The following is a 21,547-nucleotide window of genomic DNA, read 5'->3' as shown; positions in this document are numbered from 1 at the left end:
AAAAAAAAAAAAAAAAAATTGGTCCACTCCTAAAATCTTCACCCACTGACGTCCCCAGACACACCCACTGTTGTAACCCTTGCTCCTGTTACTTTCCGGAGATAAGTGTTGGTCTGAACACTGTCACCATCACTGAGAGCAGAGTTCCCACACTGCAGGTCTAGGGATCGCTTGGCTGCGTTTGACTGTCTCCAGCAAGGTTCATCAAGACAAACCAAAGCCTTTGCGGAGAGTCGCAGCCCATTTGGTTGCCACTTCCTTTCCATTTTGGATGTAGGATGCAGCATGATTTTTCGTTTCTTTATGCCATTCTTCTCTGTGGACTTGCTACCAAGGAACTCACACACATGAAGCTAATGCACGGGCCTCTGACTCACATACTGTGTGCCCCTCACATGCACCTAACCCACAGGCCTCTGACTCACACATCTTGTCTTTCCCGGTATCCCCATTCACCCGCGTGTCTTTCGGGAGCTTTTTTGAGATGGATCTTGCTCTGTCACCCAGGCTGGAGTGCAGTGGTGCAATCTCAGCTCACTGCAACCTCTGCCTCCCAGGTTCAAACGATTCTCCTGCCTCAGCCTCCCAAACTGATGAGATTACAGGCACCTGCCACCACACCCGGCTAATTTTTGTATTTTTAGTAGAGATGGGGTTTCACCATGTTGGCCAGGCTGGTCTCAAACTCCTGACCTCAGGCTATCCTTCCGCCTTGGCCTCCCAAAGTGCTGGGATTACAGGTGTGAGCCACCATGCCCGGCCTTGGGAGCTCACTTTGCAAGCTGACGATGGGGAAGGGACAGTCCCCCCCACCCCCACCCCCGCCCAGCTCATTAATGTCCTTCCCATCTTGTTATTATAGCTCCCTCCCACCTCCATCCTTCCTTTTGCCAAGAAGTACAGATGGATGAGATTCTCCTCAAACAGAGTTTGGGGACTGGGAAGAATGAAGCTGTGGCTGTCAAAAATGCCTGGTGGACCTAGCGGATGACACCTACACAGCATGTTTGCTGTTGAACTCTGTGCTGACCAAGCCTCTTCTCTGCAGATGCATGTACGCCAGCTGCTGAGGGATGGGGCGAGGCAGCTCGTGCATGTGTACGTGAGGATTTGGGGGTGAATGCAGAATGCCCCGCAAAGCGTCAGATTGTTCATTTTTCTATTTCCTCTCTTCCCTAGTAAAACCCCTCTGGATGACAGCTAGCTCTAAACAGCACCTTGTTGGTTGAGATTTTGAGCAGTGAGCTGTCTCACTGACAGGGTCCTGCAAGGCGGGCATACTTGGGAGCCTGCAGGAGAGGTAGAATGCTTGCCTAACCCCACAGCTAGTAAACCCAGGACAAATGCATCGGCAGCTTCTCAAGGCCAGGGAGAGAGCACACATCTTGCCCTAGGAAATTCACAGACACCCTGACATTTGATGGGAACTGATCTAGCCAAATAGGAGGAGATCAACTGTTTGCTAGAATCAACAGATCTTCCTGCTTGGTGGCTCAGTAAAATATCCTTGCCTCTGGGCACAATGCACCATGCTGGAGACTGCCATCAAGGAGAAGTTCTTTGCCTGATCTCATTGACTTTTGAGCACTTTAAGCCTAAGGGGAGTGGGAACAAGCAGCGAGAGGAAAAGGTGAAGGTTAAAGGGAATTATTTTGGAGTTAATAAACTCCTGAATCCTGCCAAGGCTGGCTGCCCTGTTCTCTCAGAGGGAGAAGAATATCAACATGGACTCCCGCCTGGGGTCTTGAAATAGGCAAGTCACCAAGGGACAAAGATTGTTCTGTGAGTTTGGGCTCCCCGGGGCAGCTGTTCCTGAGCTGTTACAATGGCCCTGGCGCCAGACACTGATTCAGAGTTTCGTGGGGGAGCCCAGGACAAATTCTCACTATTTAAACTAAGACAAGTCCAAGGCTGAATGCCCTGTCCATGCAAATGTCTGCCTGTTATATGAACAGGGAAGCAAAGTGCATTTCCAGGAGCCGCAGTAGAGACCAGGTGACCGTCTCATGCTTCTCAGAGGAACCCTGCAGAATGCCAGCTGCTCCTGTGCTGGTTCCGTTTACGAACTTAGGAAAGATCATGTGTGGGGACGGTAAGGAAGCACATGGCCAGGGCATTCTCAGGGAGCTAAAGACACGCGGTACTGAGAAGCGTGGAAGGTGTGGTGGGACTCTGGGAAGACCAAGGAGGGTGTTGGAGGAACTCCCTAAAAGCGGGGTCCCTTTTTAAAGCTTAAGGGCCAAGTATCCGCCCAGCAACAGGGGGAGCTGCAGTTCCTCCCTAGGGTGGCTCCGATGACCGGCAGGATTTGGAAATACCTGACCTCAATCCCATCCTCCGTCCCCTGCAGTTCCTCCCTATGGTGCGGCACCCCTCCTTTGAGATTTCATCTCCCCTACAAGCAACTGTTTGCTGAGCATCACAAGTGCCAAATTCTGAGTGGTGTGTTTTACATACACTGGCTCATTCAATCCTAGGGACACCCAAAGAAGTAAGGGCTAACGAGCTCCATTTTACAGACCAGGAACTGCCTCGCTGCGCTTTAATTTGTTGTTTTTGTTTGTTTTTGAGACAGGGTCTCAGTCTGTCACCCAGGCTGGAGGACAATGGTGCAATCTTGGCTCACTCTGACCTCCATCTCCCGGGTTCAAGTGATTCTCGCCTAAGCCTCCTGAGTAGCTGGGACTACAGGCACACACCACCAAACTTGGCTAATGTTTGTATTTTTTTGGTAGAGACGGGGTTTTCACCACGTTGGCCAGGCTGGTCTCGAACTCCTGACCTCAAGTGATCTGCCCACCCTGGCCTCCCAAAGTGCTGGGATTTTGCAGCAAAAGGCGTGAGCCACCACACCCGGTGACATGACCTTTAGTTTTAATTGAAGCATACTGGTGTGTCTACCTGTGTCCCAGGGACCTGCCACTGCAGATCTCAGAAGATTCCTCTAACACTTAGAGGGGCCACAAGCACTTGAGTCCCTCTCTGATTTCACCCTCACCCTAATCCTACCTATGCCAGGTGTCCGTTTCTCCCAATCACTTTCTCAAAAGACTAAAAATATACAGCGTTCCTCTTTCCCCTGGCTCTAAGTCCTGACCTTTTAAGGCCTCTGTTCAAGAGCACGTTAATTAGTAACTTCGTTCAGAAGAAATCTGGGAAAGCATTTCCCGGGCAGCAGCCCAGGGCCTGAGGGTATACCTGGCCTTTACTTTCTCTTGGCCTGAGGCTGGATTCTCATTAACCAGCCAGAGATTCAAGTCTTTATTGTTTTTTGTTTTTTTGTTTGCTTGTTTTCTCCCCAGATCTGAAGTCTCCAGCCCCAACTTCACCCGTGTTCAGTCCAAAGGATGGACATAGCTTCCCCAAACAGACAAACAAGGCCAGGGCCGCCCAAGCATCCTGCACACATTTTCGGAGGGATGTGAGTAGCCAGGTGAGGCTATGACCACGGGGAGGTGGACCGTACTGATCTCTCCCCGGTCTGCCTATCCTTGTACCTGATGCCATAGCCTAAGTTTTCCTTCTCTTGGCAGCTTTTCTTCCACAGATAAGACATCAAGCTTGGCTCTGAGTCACTGAGGGCTGAGAGGCCATTACAAAGCCAAATACACGTGAATGCTTCTGGAATGTTCTCCCCAAGCTCAACGTGGCTGCTTGCACTAGGCCCACAGGGTCAGACAAGCAACTTCGACAGACACCCAAATGCCTGCGAATGCAAGCAAACTACTCCTACTGAGGGTAACCACATACCGACCAGCCAGCTCACTCAAGAAAAGGTATGAGCGAAAATACTGGCATTGGGCGGAAATGAAGAAATTGTTACGGAAAACATGGAAGGCCTCACCAAGGGGAAAAGTAAGGATAACGTGAGAGAATCCAACAACAGAAAGGAAGGACGCACCTCTCCTTTGGGCAGGATTTTCTGTTCATCCAGCTTGAAAGCTGTTCCTATTCTTCTCCGAACAATGGGTGGTTCCTCCCCTGGATCCAGGGGATATTCAACTGGCAGCTTGCCCGTGAGCTCCTGCATATGTGACATGGCATTTGGAGTGAGCATAAATCAGAGCGGGGCGTGTCTGTTTTCTAGAACACACACACACACACACACACACGCTCATATGCACACACAAATGCATGCATGCACTTTGATAGAGGTCAAGGCCTGTGCTAGAAATGTTCACATTAAGCACTTTGCCTAAATAAGATTTCCAGAAATGAAATTTCATTTCTCTAACAATGTCTCTTATGTAGAATAGTTGCACTTCCAAAGTTTTTTTCCAAAGTAAATTTCTGTGAAGTAAACATAATTGCCATTTTGGCTTTCATTATAAAACTTGAATTGCATTCATTCGTTAATTGAACAAATATTTCCCGCCTGCCTCCTCTGCACCAGGCAAGGTCACCCAGCCAGTGAGGAGCAGCGTCACCGTGAGTTCTCGGGTCTCTCCAACTCCAAATCCCGTGTTCTTGACACTGCGCCAAATATTCCCGCTCAAATACCTAAGGTTACAGTTTCCTTCGAATGAATTTTCACAAGAGGAGTGGTATCTACATGGCAAATCCCAGAAAAGTGCACATATAAATGATTTAGAAACCGAGTAAGGGCAGTAATCTACTCTGGCCAGATGCTACAGGAATAGGCTGTGCGTAAAAGACATTCAACTGTTTAATTTAAAAGTTTTAGTAGAATGGCCGGGCACGGTGGCTCATGTCTGTAATCCCAGCACTTTGGGAGGCTGAGGTGGGCAGATCTTTTGAGATCAGGAGTTTGAGATCAGTCTGGCCAGTGTGGTGAAACCCTGTCTCTACTAAAAATACAGAAATTAGCTGGGCGTGGTGGTGAGCACCTGTAATCCCAGCTACGGGAGGATGAAGCAGGAGAATTGCTTGAACCCGGGAGGCAGAGGTTGCAGTGAGCTGAGATCATGCCACTGCACTCCAGCCTGGGTGACAGATAGAGACGGTTTATTACGAAAAAAAGAAAAAAAAAATTTAGTAGAAATTGAACATATAATACAAGTCATTGACAAGGCTACTAAAAAAACACCTGTTTTGTGTATTTTGGGCCCTGGAAATCTAATTGTTGTGGGTATAAGGACGGTGAATTTAGTTGACAGACTTTCATGGTGACAGTGATCCTGGTGAAAGGCTAAGGATCTGGGGGTGATTTCAAGAATAGAATCAGGCTGTCTGTGAGTGAGTTGTATCAGGGCTGAACAATGATCAAATCAGAGTCAGCGGCTGCCCTGCACTGCAGAGGCCAGGCATCAAATGCAAGAAGTCACTTCCAGAGACCAGAAAAAGCTGCGGGACCAACTGTGCATCTGTCGCCAGTGGCACAGTGGGCACTTCCAGGCCAAGCCCAGCTCTGGCTTTCTAGCCCAAATCAGTGCAGAACCTGCACAAAGACTCGAGGCACTGCTCTGACAAGGAAGTTCAGAAGGCTCTTCTCAGGAATATCCATCATCCACACAGAAAGGTTTTACGCAGGGCAGCCCAGGGCTGAGTGCCCAGCAGGCAGGAAAATCCAAATCATGAGAGTGATTCTGGCCCCTCTTCCCCCTCTGCTGTGTGCTGAGTGTGCGTGTGTGCACGCGTGTGTACGTGTGTGCATACGTGTGTGTGTGCATGTGACACGAGCATAAGCACACATACTCCCTCACTCGCCTGCTTCTCCCTCGCTGTGTTCAGATCACCGGGAAATGACCCCGCGGACTATATATTCCTCATTGTAAGCATTTCAGAGCACAATGGCCAACTATTTGAGTATCAAACTCTCTGCAATTTTCTTCCCTGCTTTTTTTCTTTAAAAAAAAAAATGTGGTTCAAATGTCTCCAAAGTAGTTAAGTGTTTATTGTGCAACTTTTTTTTAATCTGCTTCCCTAAAAGTCTATCTATAAATAACACAACTATTGGCGGTTTTATATTGTCAGGACTTGATTTTTTTTTTTTAACCTAGAAACTTCCAAAAAGGAGGGAAAAGTTGTTAAAATTGCCATGGATTTATAACTCTAAACTGTTTGTGGTTTTAAAATGTAGTTTAAAAAATGAGGCTACTGATTTTTTTTCACCATCCACTTGAAGGTATTTGAGTCAAAGTCTTGATTCTCCAGATATTTAATCTGATTTCGTGTGTAACCAGAGCTGCATGGCAAAGAAGTAATTTAACACTCTGCAGTGAGGCCTCAGCTTGGTGCCTCCCTATATCCTGCCAAATGCTCTCCCCCTCCCTCATTTTAGTTGCCCCCCTCCCCAGGGGTCAAACAGCGCTTCTTGATACTCTGAGCTGAGGGGAGAGATACAGGAACAGCACAGATTTACCAAGACTTCCCCCCAGCCCTTGACTACACATGCATCAAGAGGCTATGATGGGCCTAACTATAGGGAATGATCACAGGAGAAATCTACCTGCAACTCACTTCTTGTTGGGTTATTTATTCCACTCAATTACATTTTCTGGTGTTAACATTATAAGAAGTGGCAGCTTTGTTTTTCCTTCTTTTGCTTTTGTTTTTAAGAGCGATGATGAGATTTTTTTATAACGCATGCTCATCTTGCCCTGACACGTTCCTTACATTTTCCAAACGTGCATTCCCTGCCGGGTTTAGGGACTTTTTATTAAAAACAAAACAAGACTTTCCAAATTATTAAAGGCAGACATCAAAACTCATATTTTTTTTTCCAATCCTTCAAGCGTCTTTTCTAAAAACGTTGCTAATATTAACAGTATCACATAGCGCATTCTCCAGCCAGGCCCACTGCTTTCCTAAGATTTGCAATGGATTTGGACTAATGCGGTTCTGCTTTGAGCAGGCTCCAGTCTAAATCAATCCAGACCACAATTAGGCCGAGTTGAAACGTAATGTGATCTCACTCCACAGCCCCTTGTTTCATTCTTCCCGCTGCAAGGCCTTAGTATTTGGGGGAGGGGTATCCGTCTCTTTGACTTACTTTGGGAACCTCTTTTGAATTCCCATTCTCAACTGTTTACCAGCAAAGCTCTTTGTAAGGTTAGGTGGTGCATAGTCACTCCCGCCCTGGAGAGCTCCCACCCCACTGTGCCCGGGTGCACAATGCACACACACACGCGCGCACACACACACACACGGTCATGCGTGTTGCATTAAAACATGAAGCCTTCAAACACTGCTAACACTCATGAAATAAACAGAAGAAGGTGGGAATGGATATTTAAATAAATATAGACAGCAGCTTGCAGCAACTTCTGTGAGACTAGCACATACATAGGGTTGAGAAAGCATTGCTTTGCTTTTATGTATGTATGCATGTATGTATGTATGTATGTATGTTTTTGAGACAAGGTCTTGCTCTGTCATCCAATCTGGAGTGCAATGGCATGATCATTGATCACTGCAGCCTCAACCTTCCAGGCGCAAGTGATCCTCCTGCCTCACTCTTCTGAGTAGCTGGGACTACAGGCACACACCACCACCTCTGGCTATCTGGCTATTTTTTTGTAGAGACAGGGTCTCACTATGTTGCCCAGGCTACTCTCTCATCTCCACTGATCCTCCCGCCTCAGCCTCCCAAAGTGCTAGTATTACAGGAATGAGTAACTGCGCCCAGCCTGCATAAAATTTTAAAATGTCATTAGGCTAAGATTTCATTTTTTAAAATGAAAAATTAAACACCAGATCACAGGGTCTAAAGGTGATGATATATCAAGTGAGATCGTGGTTTCCTTCTTGACCACCAGCTGCTCAAGAGGATGTCCAAAGACAAGTCTGAAATACCCTTAAGAAAGAACAAAAGCCACAACAATAAACTCAGGCACAAAATCTTGGGAAGATGGTGGCCAGCCCTTATAACCAATGAGGCACTATCACAGGAGGAGATGCTTTATGAACTACCATGCAAGTATGAGGGATCATCATTAGGACTTGTCACTGGGACTCCCACAGGGTCCTATTTGGGATTCATACTGGTCGTCATAGTTCTTCATCAACTAATTCTTTGATGGATTTAGGGACTTTTTCTTTTATTGAAAACAAAACTGGGTTTTCCAAATAATTAAAGACAGACACCAAAACCCATGTTTTTCCCAACCCTTTAAGCATAATCTTTATAAAAAGTCGCTAATATTAACAGTATCACATAGCGCATTCCCCAGCCAGGCCAATTGCTTTAGTAAGATTTGCAATGGATTTGGACTAATGCGGTCCTGCTCCCATTCTTTCTCTGACAAAGCACACGGGAGAGGTTTGGATGTTTCCAACATTTGTGTTTCAGGAGAGTGCTCGTCACCCAGATAGGCTCTCTTTTTATCACTACCCTTGCCTTCTGTCAAAACAATCAAATAACATCAGTCAAATGACACCAAAAAGATCAAATGACATCAGAAAGATCAATGCCATCACAAGACAACACCAATCTCAACGGGATGAGCTAGGAAAGGCTTACAGCTTCTCGGAGACACAGCTTCTTCAGTTCCTCCAGCCTCTGACGCAGGGTTTCCTCCAGAGCTTCCTGCCTGGACTTCAAGGCAGCCAGCATGTCCTTCTTGGCCGACTGCGAGCTATCTGATTCCTGGGAACCTGTCAATAAACAGTGGGGTTACTTGGCCAGCTGACACGGGACACACATCTGGACCACTAATGAATTTAACTGGGGCCCATGCTGCGGAGATGGGATTTACCCCAGGAACCAAGGGAGTGTGAAATAAAACAGGTGCTCAGCGCTTTAACTGAGAGAAGCACATTCCAACACTGATGGAATTTATAGCTAGTCAGAAGAAATGGCAGGAAGATGGACCCTCCTGAAAAAGAAGTTTATCTTTCTCGATTATCTTAAGATATGTCACATACCTGTTTTAATTTTACTAGCAAATTCTAATAGACTTTACACAAGAAAGGGGGAAAGAAAAGCTCACGCCAGCAATTTTAATACATATTGAGTTATTTATCTTTTTTTTTTTTTTTTTTTTTTTTGAGACAGTCTCACTCTGTCACCCAGGCTGGAGTACAGTGGCATGATCTTGGCTCACTGCAACCTCCGCCTCCCGGGTTCAAGCGATTCTCATGCCTCAGCCTCCCAAGTAGCTGGGGTTACAGGCACCCGCCACCACACCAGGCTAATTTTTGTATTTTTAGCAGAGATGGGGTTTCGCCACGTTGGCCAGGCTGGTCTTGAACTCCTGACCTCAAGAGATCTGCCTGCCTCGGCCTCCCAAAGTGCTGGGATTCCAGGTGTGAGCCACCGTGCCCAGCCCTAAAACATATTTAATATGTTATTTTGTTCACTTAAAAATACTTATTATTTTTGCTTAGTGCAAACATAATGCGTGTTTATCATAAAAACCCTGAAAATGTAGACACGTGTAAAAAATAGTGCATTAACTCATCACCCAGAAATAATCATTGCTGTGCATTTTCTTTTGGCCTTTTTTCCTAAGCACATATATTTAAAAAATAAAATTAGAATGTTATTGCATTTTTTAACCTCATGTTTTGTATCATGAGCAAATTATCCTAATAAAAGTTATACATATTTTAACATGCTTTTCCTGGTTAAACATGATGATTCAAATAGCAGAGTGCTAGATAGGCAACCTTTGTGGAAGGCAAACTTCAAACCAAACAAAAGGAAAATAAGCTGAAATGCCAACTGGAGGAATTTAGGTTAGACCAAAGGAGTAATTTCTGGGCTGCCAGTGTTTGGATTCTGAAATAAGTTTCCTGCAGTGAAGCTATTATACTTTTTCTACCTTGATGGGTTAGAAAAGGAACATTGACTCTCTACAAAGGGAAAAGCTGATTATAACTTTTCTTTGCAAGCCCATCGTGAGCAGAAGTGTTAGAAAAGGACAGGTGTGGCCGGGCGCGGTGGCTCAAGCCTGTAATCCCAGCACTTTGGGAGGCCGAGACGGGCGGATCACGAGGTCAGGAGATCGAGACCATCCTGGCTAACACGGTGAAACCCCGTCTCTACTAAAAAAAATACAAAAAACTAGCCGGGCGAGGTGGCGGGCGCCTGTAGTCCCAGCTACTCTGGAGGCTGAGGCAGGAGAATGGCGTAAACCCGGGAGGCGGAGCTTGCAGTGAGCTGAGATCCGGCCAGTGCACTCCAGCCTGGGCGGCAGAGCCAGACTCCGTCTCAAAAAAAAAAAAAAAAAGATAATAAGAAAAGGACAGGTGTTAGGTGTTAGTCGGTGTGCATTCAAGGGGCTCACACCATGCCACTGACAACTGCATCAAAGAACTTCAAATACCTAGGGAGATTAATCCAATTAAAGATGAGCAAGATCTCTACCGCAAAAACTATCCCACTCTGCTGAGAAAAATTAAAGACCTAAATAAAGAGAGAGATACACTGTGGTCAAGGATTAGAAGCTTGATGTTGTAAAGATGTCCATTCTCCATGAATTAAACAACAGAATCAATGCAATCCCAGGAAAACCTTGGTAGGACTTTTGGTAGGAAGGAAAATAAATTGTATTTCCATAGGAAACAATGGAATTTTTGGACAATTTTAGTGAAGGGATGAGAGAATAATCCAATCAGAATTCCCAGAATCAACAGTTCTGTTTCTTCCCATGGTAGAAAAGGCATTGCAGCATCATGGGGCGAGACAGAACTTTTGTCCCGTGACATCAAACAGCTCTGCTTCACTTGAATTGTCCCCATAAATACACTATTCTTCTCTTTTATTTAACATCTCTGAGCAGAAAACCCTGTATTCCATCAAATACCATACGTACAGGCTGTTACAACCCCAATCATCAAGAACTCTCAATGTCTAAGAACATTCTGACCCTGACATGGGTTTTGTTCTTTCTCTTGCTTACTCAGTTTGAGTTTGAAATAGAGAATATATCTGTCACCACAGAAACATACTATCTTTATGCCTCCAAAGCAGCTAACAAATATTAGCTTGAATGAGCAACCAAATAAATGTTCACAGTCATATACTTGGATGCTGTAATTCAGTTGTATCTCCTCTTCATAACAACAATCTAATACCTATAAGTTGTTCCATTATGGAACCCACCTTCCAAGCTCTGAATTGTTTGTAGCTCTTCCCTGGATTTTGACATACTTCAGTTGCAGGTCTCCGAATGCAACTGGACACAAGAAAGCTTCATCCATGACCTCATGGTTCTCATGTACTAAATCCATAGAGTGTCACATTCATACAGCACATCGCTGGACATTATTGCAGGTTCCCCTTTTGGAAATGGTTTAGGTTGGCTCCCTCCATAAGCCAATCACCCTGTGCTTTCCAGTCCTAAATGATCTCCAGTGTATGTCCCTCCAAGGTTACATGGCTAAATCATTGTGACTCTTAATCTGGTTCTGTTAGTAATAGTCACCAATCACATTTGAAGACTCAGGAACATTTACTGAAGTACTCTCTGTTTCATCATTGAAAGAATTATTAAGAATGTAAAACAATACTGGAAGGAAGGCAGACTTTAGATTTAAAAAACAGGCCTAGAGAAACTTGGGTCCAAGAAGATTAAAGGATTTCTAGCTCAAGTGAAAAATTCATTGTTTTCCCTGTCACCCCTGCCTAACCTCTCAAAAGGAAATAATGATTTATTAAGTCCAATCTAAGAATTAACTGTGTTCAGGAATGGCACAAATCACAACAATATGAAACTCAAGGGAGGTAAAGCACACCATTTTTAGATGATCATGTTGCTAGTTAAGGGATTAGTTAAGATTTGGCCCTGAGTTCCAGGGCTCATTAATGCTACCCAAATTATCATCATTTACAATAATTAGCCTAGATACCAAGCCACAGAAAACAGGCAAGAAAGTCTTGGCAGACTCGATGGCTCAAGAGCCCCTCTCTGTATCCGCTAATGCTGGTTGGCTCTGCTAATGCTGGTTGGCTCCGTTTCACGCCATTAGCCTGGGAGTTACTTCAGGGCGAAGATGGTGTCTGGGTACCAAGTTAAGTCCCTGCAAAGTCACTGAGCCAGCCTACCCTGGACATGCAGATTTCCACTGTAGTGTTAACTGGATGGCGGATAAAGGGTAAAACAGATCTGGGTTTGATAAAGTCAAAACCACTTACTGGATGTGTGGCCTTGGGTGTTAACTGCCCTCCTTAATTCATAAAGGGCTGAATGAGATAACACACCTCCAGCACTTTGCACTGAGCCTGTAACAGGACAACCCTCAAACAAGGGCAGGTCGAACATGAGTGTGTGTGTGTGTGTGTGTGTGTGTGCATGTGCAATTAGAAAGAGAGAAATCATTGCAACTGCCTGTTCACTGTTGCTCAATGAAGTATCGGTCAAAGAAAAGAGCTTCGTACCCAGTTCAGTGTAACACTTAAGGTCCAAAGCTTACCTTTAGAAAGGAGCAATACAGAACTAGGCAGTGTTTTCTTTAAAAATTTTTCTTTAATTGACACATAATAATTGTATGTATTTATGGGGTACCCAGTGATGTTTTGGTACATTTCAGGGTAATTAGCATATCCATCATCCAAACATTGATCATTTTTTGGGTTGGAAATAGTCAATATCCTCCCTCTAGCTATTTGAAGCTATACAATACCCTACTGTTAACTATTAACATCCTACAGTGCTATAGGACACTCAAACACATTCCTCCTACCTCACTGTAATTTCTGTCCTTCAACAAATCTCCCCCATCTCCTACTCTCTCTACCCTTCCCAGCCTCTAGACACTTCTGTTCTACTTTATACTTCTATGAGATCCACTTTTTAAAAATACACAGTGTTATGGCCGGCCACAGTGGCTCACGCTTGTAATCCCAGCACTTTGGGAGGCGGAGGCAGGTGGATCACGAGGTCAGGAGATTGAGACCAGCTTGATCAAGATGGTTAAACCCCATCTCTAATAAAAATACAAAAACACACACACACACACACAAAAAAAAACTAGTCAGGCATGGTGGCGGGTACCTGTAATCCCATCCACTCGGGAGGCTGAGGCAGAGAATTGCTTGAACCCAGGAGGCGGAGGTTGCAGTGAGCTGAGATTGGTCCACTGCACCACAGCCTGGGCGACAGAGCGAGACTCTGTCTCAAAACAAACAAACAAACAAACCAGTGTTCACAAATGATGTTTCCTGAGTCCCTGGGTTTGCAGCTATGTCTTTGGGGCAGCTATGGATGGAGGTGGGGTCAAGGAGGTTCCGTGGCTTTTCTTAGACTATTGCACTCCACGTTCCTCAAAACAAAGCAGCTCCCTGTGAACCTGCTGCATGTATTCAGGCTGGAACGAAAAGGTTCCCACTGCCTTTTTTGTCTTTCAAGGAAATCCACTGTTCTGGGGCAAGGGCTCAGAGCTCTCATGGCTTGTGTGATCTCAGAGCTTGTGTGATCTGAGCCTGTGGTCTGCTACCTGCAACTAGGCAAACGTGGCCACTAAGGCAAGAGGTGGCCGAGTGCCCAGTGACACAGACACACCAGGAACATTCCACAGAAGCAGCTCAAAGGGCATCAGGAGAGGGAGTCCAAAACGCCCTCTGATGTCGATCTGCTTTCCCACCTCCTCCACAAATGCCCACTCGGCATCCCCTGACCCAGCAGGGTGGTTTTAAAAGGGAAGAAAGAAAGAAGCTACAAGACAGGGAGAAATCAGGAGGCGGAGGTTCACTCTCGCTGCCCGCCTTGATGCCCTCAAGTGACAGAATGACTCCAGGAAGAAACTGAGGCAGGGCAGAGCCTTAGGGCTCAGGGAAATGGGACTAAAAGCTGGGCGCGGCGGCTCACACCCGTAATCCCAGCACTTTGGGAGCCAAGGAGGGAGCATCCCTTGAAGTCAGGAGTGTGAGACCAGCCTGGGTAACACGGTGAGACTCCGTCTCTACAAAAACAAAACCAAACCAAAAGTCCAAATTTCAAATCAGCACCTAGGCTTATGCTGATTTATCCATTTCCAGTTATTTGAACACATATATGCTTTTGCAAGTGCAAACCTCTCTGAGGTTGTGTTTAGCCCCTTAGAAATTAAAAAAAAAAAAAAGGGCTGGGCGCAGTGGCTCACGCCTGTAATCCCAGCACTTTGGGAGGCCAAGGTGGGCGGATCATGAGGTCAGGAGTTTGACAGCAGCCTGGTCAACATGGCGAAACCTTGTCTTTACACTTTAAAAGGACAAAAATTAGCTGGGCATTGTGGCACATGCCTATAATCCCAGCTACTCGGGGGGCTGAGAGAGGACAATCACTTGAACCTGGAAGGTGGAGGTTGCAGTGAGCTGAGATGGCACCACTGCACTCCAGCCTGAGTGACAGAGCGAGACTCCATTTCAAAAAACAAAATAAATAAATAAATAAAAAGGATATAGGCTGGGCGCAGTGGCTCATACCTGTAATCCCACTGTAATCCCAGCACTTTGGGAGGCTGAGGTGGGAGGGCTGCTTGAAGCCAGGAGTTCAAGACCAGCCTGGCCAACACAGTGAGACCTGTTCTCTGTTAAAAAAAAATTAAATGATCTAAATCTGCTATCATGGAGAGGGTGGTGACTGGTGGGAAAGGCACTGGATTTTCATCACACATCTGCCATTAAGTGGTGTAAGGCCTTGAGTTACTAACCTCATGGCCCCGTCTATAAAATGACCAATTGACCAATCTCTAAGATTCCTCAAACTGAAGACACTATTACTCAATAAAGAGCTTACTCAGAGTTCCTGTCAGGCCTCTGAGCCCAAGCTAAGCCAACATATCCCCAGTGACCTGCACGTACACATCCAGATGGCCCGAAGCAACTGAAGACCCACAGAAGTGAAAATAGCCTTAACTGATGACATTCCACCATTGTGATGTTTCTGCCCCACCCTCACTCATCAATGTACTTTGTAATCTCCTCCACCTTAAGAAGGTTCTTTATAATTCTCCCCACCCTTGAGAATGTACTTTGTGAGATCCACCCCCTGCCACCAAAACATTGCTCTTAACTCCACCGCCGATCCCAGAACCTATAAGAACTAATGATAATCCACCACCCTTTGCTGACTCCTTTTTTGGACTCAGCCCGCCTGCACCCAGGTGAAATAAACAGCCATGTTGCTCACACAAAGCCTGTTTGGTGGGCTCTTCACACGGACAGGCGTGAGACAGTTCCCTCTTGCTGCTAGCAGTCACTTTTGCAATTTTTACAACAGGAATCCTATACACAGTGCTATCTTACCTCCCCCTTTTCTCTACCTTCCCAACATCTAGCCTTCTGCCAACTCCGCTCTCATTTCATTTACGGCTACGGCCTCTCCGGGGCTGGAAGGGTGTGTCTCATTATTAACCAGGGCCTAAAGGATTTACTGCTTCATCTTATCAACAGACGGAAGCAAATATTTGTAAACTCAAATGCTAAACAGAGTTTAATCTGAGCTGTCTTTGGAATTAATGAAGTAGAAGATGGATGGAACCTCTTTATTCTAGGTAGAAGGGTGAGATTTCAAATTTTATTGATTGAAAAAACAGTAGCTAAGTGCTACCTGGAAAGGGCTGTCAAAGCATAAGGAGTTGGTGTAGGAGTCAAAGGAAAAACAGAGGTAATCTCAACACGTTTTTTAAAAGATACACGTAATGCACAAATATCTACATATATATATACACATATATAGAGATACATATATAGATATATATATATATTTTTTGGTAAAGTTTCAGACAACACTCAGATTTATGAGTATTCTGAATATTCTTTAGAAAACACAAACTGATATGTAGCCTCCTCTAAAGCAAAAGCCCACACCAGTGGTTTTGAGTTAACAGGGCTGGGTGTGTGTTCCAGCACTGCCGTTTACCAGCTGTGGGGACTTGGGAAGGTTGTGCAACCTCTTGAAGTCTGTTTCCTCCCCTATAAAATGGGAATGGAAATGGCACTTCTTCGGAAGTGGGGAGAATTAAAAGGGATAAACACTTAGAAGATGCTTGGAAGAGAGGTGAGAATATATTAAGTGTTACATGAATACTAGTTACTCTTTCTATTAAAAAGTGAGGCCGGGGTGGTGGCTCACACCTAGAGTCCCAGCACTTCTGGGAGGCCAAAATGGGATGACTGCTTGAGGCCAGGAGTCTGAGACCAGCTTGGGCAACATAGCCAGACCTTGTGTCTACAAAAATTAAAAAAACATTAGTAAGGCATGGTAGTGCATGCCTGTGGTCTCAGCTGCTCTGGAGGCTGAGGTGGGAGAACTGCTGTAGCCAAGGCTGTCGAAGCTCCTGTGAGCTGTGATCACGCCACTGTACTCCAGCCTGGGCTACAAAGCAACACCCCATCTGAAACCCACCACTATTCCTAGCCTTTATTAGGAGTCTGCATCCCAATTCGGAGAGCTCCAAAATGTAGATGAGAAGGTCCATTTAGTGGACAAGCAAGGAAACGTGGAATGCTTGCAGACGTACCACTCACCATGGCCACATCAATTCAGGAAGCTCACGAGAAGGGTAAGGAAATGAATTTTTACAGAACTCCTGAACAGGAGCTTCTTACCTGCTGTACTTCACTGAATCCTCACAGAGACATCGTTTCCATTTTCTTTTTCTTCTCTTTCTTTTTTTTTTTTTGAGATGTCACCCAAGCTGGAGTGCAGTGGCGCGATCTCGACTCACTGCAACCTTCACCTACTGGGTTCAAGTGATTCTCCTGCCTCAGCCTCCTGAGTAGCTGGGACTACAGGCACACGCCACCATGCCTGGCTAATTTTTCTATTTTTAGTCGAGACGGGGTTTCACCATATTGGTCAGGCTGGTATTGAACTCCTGACCTCGTGATCCACCTGCCTCGGCCTCCCAAAGTGCTGGGATTACAGGCGTGAATCACCGTGACCGGTCTCCCATTTTCATAGAGAAGGTCAGAGTCAGAGGGAGGCTGAACTGGGAGTCTAATTCTGCTGTTCTGTCTTTTGCCTCTTGCATAAGAGCTCAACACGGGTAGGAGCTTTCTGTCTTGATCTCAGCTGGGTTGCCCTAGTAAACCTGTGTAGAAGGCAGTCACATTGCCTCCCAAGCCGGGGCTCTTTGCATGATAGCACAAGCATCAAAACCCAAGAGCAGGAAGCAGGACAGGGGCTCTTTGGATCACCCAGACTGGAGCGCAGTGGTGTGATCTCAACTCACTGCAACCTCCGCCTCCTGAGTTCAAGTGATTCTTCTGCCTCAGCCTCCTGAGTAGCTGGGATTACACCAGTAGTAGTAGGTGCCACCACACCTGACTAACAGAAGCCTCTGGAGCCCCTTCCATGTGCAAGGTGTTATGGGACAGACACGAACAGCAGACATGTATCCAGCGCTCAGACCTGCCCGCCAGGAGGCAGAAGAGAGCAGACCACAAGAATAGGCCGAGCACAGTGGCTTACACCTGTAATGCCAGCACTTTGGGAGGCCCTGGCAGGAGGGTTGCTTAACGCCGGGAATTTGAGACTATTCTGGGCAACATAGTGAGACTCCTTCCTAAACAAATAAAAAATAGAAAAATTAGCTCGGTGTGGTGGTGAACGCCTATAGTCCCAGCTGCCCAAAAGGGTGAGGCAGGAAGATCCCTTGAATCTGGGAGTTTGAGAGTACACTGAGCTATGATCACGCCACTGCGCTCCAGCCTGGGTGACAGAGTGAAACCCTCTCTAAACAGGCAAAAAAGAATGAGACAGGTACTAGTTGCCGTAGAAGGTGGAAGGTGGAACCCACAGCCGGGAGCTGACTGGGTAGTTAACCTGGATTGTAGCTGGTCATACATAGTTGAGAATTTTTTTTTTTTTTTTTTGAGATGGAGTTTCACTCTGTCACCCAGGCTGGAGGGCAATGGTGTGATCTCAGTTCACTGCAACCTCTGCATCCTGGGTTCAAGTGATTCTCCTACCTCAGCCTCCCAAGCAGCTGGGATTATAGTACGCCACCACGCCTGACTGATTTTTCTATTTTTAGTAGAGACGGGGTTTCACCATGTTGGCCAGGCTGGTCTCCAACTGCTGACCTCAAGTGATCTGCCCGCCTTGACTCCCAAAGTGCTGGGATTACAGGCGTGAGCCACTGCACCCAGCTGGGTGACTTTTTTTATTGCCTGAGAAGGTTAAGTCTGCCTCTGAAATATTGTCAAGAAAACACAGTGTCAGGTCAGCTCTCCAGCAAAAAATCTTTCCTCCCAGTTATCAGGAGGAAAATATCTACTTGAATGATACTAGATTAAAGATAGAATCTGCTGTTTTCGGTGACCTTATGACATTTCAATCCTAATCCAAAGGATTTTTATTGAACTAGGTCACTAATAATCTGGTCAATGGAGAAGACAAAAAGAGCTGATCCTACAGAGATAATTCCCATCCAAGCAGAGAGAGAGATGGAGTGACTCATGCCAAGTCAGAAAGCCATTTTTGGGGGTATTTGGAAATCTATGGAGTGAACTTCCCAATGCTGTGGACATTGTTTGAGACCCTGGAGATGCTGCCTGTGTCACTGTGGGTTTCTCAGCTTCCAGCCGGGGAACTCCAGACTCCAGCCGGGGACAGCTGGGTGTGGAGGGGCGGATATGGAGGGAATGCCAGCAGCGCAAACAGCAGCTCTTCTCCAGGCTGGCGGACACATGGAAGGACAGCCTCATTCAGCCGCGAGCCAGAAATGCTCCAATTGTTCAGAAGACCCCGGGCGACTCAGCACCGGATATGAGCGTACATTCTGCCCGGAGGACCTTGTCAGGAGCCACGCGTGGCTCATCTGTTTTTGACACAGAGGAGGTATTGATGACCGGCCACTGATTTCAGAAGACAGAGAAGAGGTGCTTTCCTCTCTGGAAGGAGGGGAAAATTCGAAGCCAACAGTGCTCCAAAGAAGAAAGGAATCTGTTGTTCTAGAACTAAAGACGGGAAATGACAATCCGTCTCTTTAGACCTTTAGAGGAAAAAAAAAAAAAAAAAAAAAAAAAAAAAAGAAGGCATATTCCCAGCAGATCAGTAAAAGATGTAAGGAAAAGTTTTGGCAGACACCCCAGGAATAAATACGAGGAAGAGGTTAGAATTCTTCTTTATGATAAAAAGATATTTATTTCCTTGACAAATCCTCAGTGATGAATTCCTTACATAAAATATGTCCCAGGAGACCATGGGAAATAATGCCACTTTGCAGACTGCAGGATAAATGTGTCATCTCTGGGGACCGTTATAGAGAATTAAATGTGATTTTTAACATGAAAAAATGCATGCTTGGAGAACTTTTCATCAGGCTTAGAAATTTTAGAAATAAAATAGTTCATTTCAGAGAGCATTGAAATTGAAGCTCTTTGAAAAGTAAGCACCTTTTGATGGTGGCTGGAAGTCTCTGGAAGAGCTCTGCTTTCTGGCTAGACTCCATGGCTCACTGAACCTTGGTGAAGAGTGCAAATGTAATTTAACAGAGAGAGAGAGGAGAGAGGGGAAAAAAAAAAAAAAACTGAACATTCAATTACAAAAATTAGCAGCATCCAGTAAAATACCCAGTTGAAACTATGCTTTGTAAATCCTATAGTTTCCATTTCTTAGGCTGTGGAATGAGGGAGCTGTCCTATCTTCTGGCTCCAAGCTTGTTAGGCTACTGCAATACCAACGTTTGCAGATTAACTGAATTTCAGTCATCCTTGTTCTGTGCTCCCAGCAAAGGAGTACTGGAACAGAGGGCTGGCCTTAAATGGGAACAGAAAAATGCTTGTGGGAAGTGATAGTGATATCTCTTTTTCAGTATTTAAAATTTCATCACAGTCCTACCCAGTCAGGAGGCTGAGGCAGGAGGATCCGTTAAGCCCAGGAGTTTGAGGCTGGAGTGAGCTAGCATTGCGCCACTGCACTCAGGGTGATAGAGCGAGACCCTGTCTCCAAAAAAAAAAAAAGAAAAAAAAAATTATCATTGGAAAGTCATTCATTTAGGTTCCACATTGTCATTCGGTCCTAGTTCTCTTTAGTGGGCAAATATTCCTTTATTAGTAACACCTGAGGGCATAAATATAGTTGTGTAAATGACTGCTTTTATTTCCCCCAAAATAAGGGCAGAAAGGGATAACGATTCTGTCTCCCTCTCAATTTTGACTCAGGCCAGTCCTGCTCAAACACGTCCAGAACCATCCATTCCCCAGAAAGAGATTTCGCAGCTCTCCCCGGGCACACAGTCCAGCATAAACAAACTCTGGCACAGTCCGACTTTGGCTGCGCCCTGCGGCAGAGCAGAGGCTATGACCAAAATTAAGGCCCCTGGAATCCTGTCCATTGTTAGACCTAAAAGGAGAGGCCACAGGCCATGGGTAACAGAGAACTTTAAAAGGCCAGGAAGAGAGATATAGGGAGGAAAAGGAGGAAGGGCAAAAGAGAAGGGATGAAGGTAAAACCGAAAAATGTCGTGTGATTTATACCAGCACAAGGCAGTGAACTTTGAGCTGAACACAGCCGCCATCATGACATTGGCAGAGTCTATCGGCTCCCCTCTCTGTTTGGAGAGATGTCAGATAGCTGGCACCCTCATTGTTACATTAGTTATTAATAAACTTCCTTAACAATGGGAGGAAGTGCTAGCATTCAGAGAATGGGAGTGTGTCAACAGCTGAGGACTGAATGTAGACGGATCCCAGGCAATGCCGGGCCCACGTTTAACACAACCTGTTTTCTCCCAGAACGGAAAGGATTAGAGCCAGGGTACAATGACAGACGGCGGGTTTTGGTTCATTTTCTAGTTTTTAAACCCAAGATCCATCACCAGATTCTTCCCAATCTTGCTGACCACACTGCAGATGACTCAATGGACATCTCAGTAATCACATAGCCAAATTCCTATTTGAAAACACCACATATCCCTCAGTTTTGTAGAGAAGGGGTCATTTGTGGCCCTAGACTTTCAGTCAAGAAGCCAAGAGCAGCCTCATCATCCCATTTAATAAAGGCTGTTGTCCCATTTTTTCGTTTGGGTGGTTAATGCAACAAGCCACACATCCCTGCAGCACACTGGATATTTCCTAAGTCGGTTTGTGCTATTTTCTTTAAAAAGCCTGAGAACAAAAACTAACTCTCCTAACCCCCACTGAAATTGGAACTGCTCTCTGATGGCTGGGCCAGGTGTGGTGGTTCCCGCCTATAATCCCAGCATTTTGGGAGGCTGAGGCAGGCAGCTCACTTGAGCTCAAGTTCAAGACCATCCTGGCCAACATCATGAAACCCCATCTCTACTAAAAATACAAAAATTAGCCAAATGTGGTGGTGCACACCTGTAGTCTCAGCTACTCAGGAGGCTGAGGCAGGAGAATAGCAGAGAACCCGGGAGGCAGAGGTTGCACCAAGCCAAGATCATGCCACTGCACTCCAGACCGGGCAACAGAGCGAGACTCCGTCTCGAAAAATAGAATGAATGAATGAATGAATGAGCTGTTTTCTGATGGCAAATCCGCACAACAACACTTAGAACAAATCTTAGGCTCTTTCCCACTTTCAGACAAGCTATGAAGGGGCCATGTGTCTTCACCTACAATGATACACCCAATTACTGCTGCTTTTGTTGTTATTCCTTTTTTTCTCCCCTCCCATATTTTCTGGAATTTCAAGTAATACAAGATGGGAAGGAAGGAATAAACCCATTCAAATTCCTACAACATGGATTT

General features: G+C 45.6%; 1 protein-coding gene across 2 annotated transcripts in view; it reads right to left on the bottom strand.

Moving 5' to 3' along the window:
• FRMD4A (FERM domain containing 4A) overlaps positions 1 to 21,547 on the bottom strand; it is a 333,243-nt gene that overhangs the window by 23,057 nt on the left and 288,639 nt on the right. For both annotated transcript variants that reach the window (XM_026454815.1, XM_026454816.1), the window contains 2 exons: positions 8,423 to 8,556; positions 3,902 to 4,024 (listed from right to left, as the gene is read on the bottom strand). In XM_026454815.1, the coding sequence (XP_026310600.1) occupies positions 3,902 to 4,024; positions 8,423 to 8,556 (257 nt within the window). The remainder of the gene's footprint in view (positions 1 to 3,901; positions 4,025 to 8,422; positions 8,557 to 21,547) is intronic.

This window comes from Piliocolobus tephrosceles, chromosome 9 (assembly GCF_002776525.5).
Source record: "Piliocolobus tephrosceles isolate RC106 chromosome 9, ASM277652v3, whole genome shotgun sequence".
Taxonomy (NCBI): domain Eukaryota; kingdom Metazoa; phylum Chordata; class Mammalia; order Primates; family Cercopithecidae; genus Piliocolobus; species Piliocolobus tephrosceles.
This window is presented reverse-complemented; position numbering and strand designations above follow the sequence as displayed.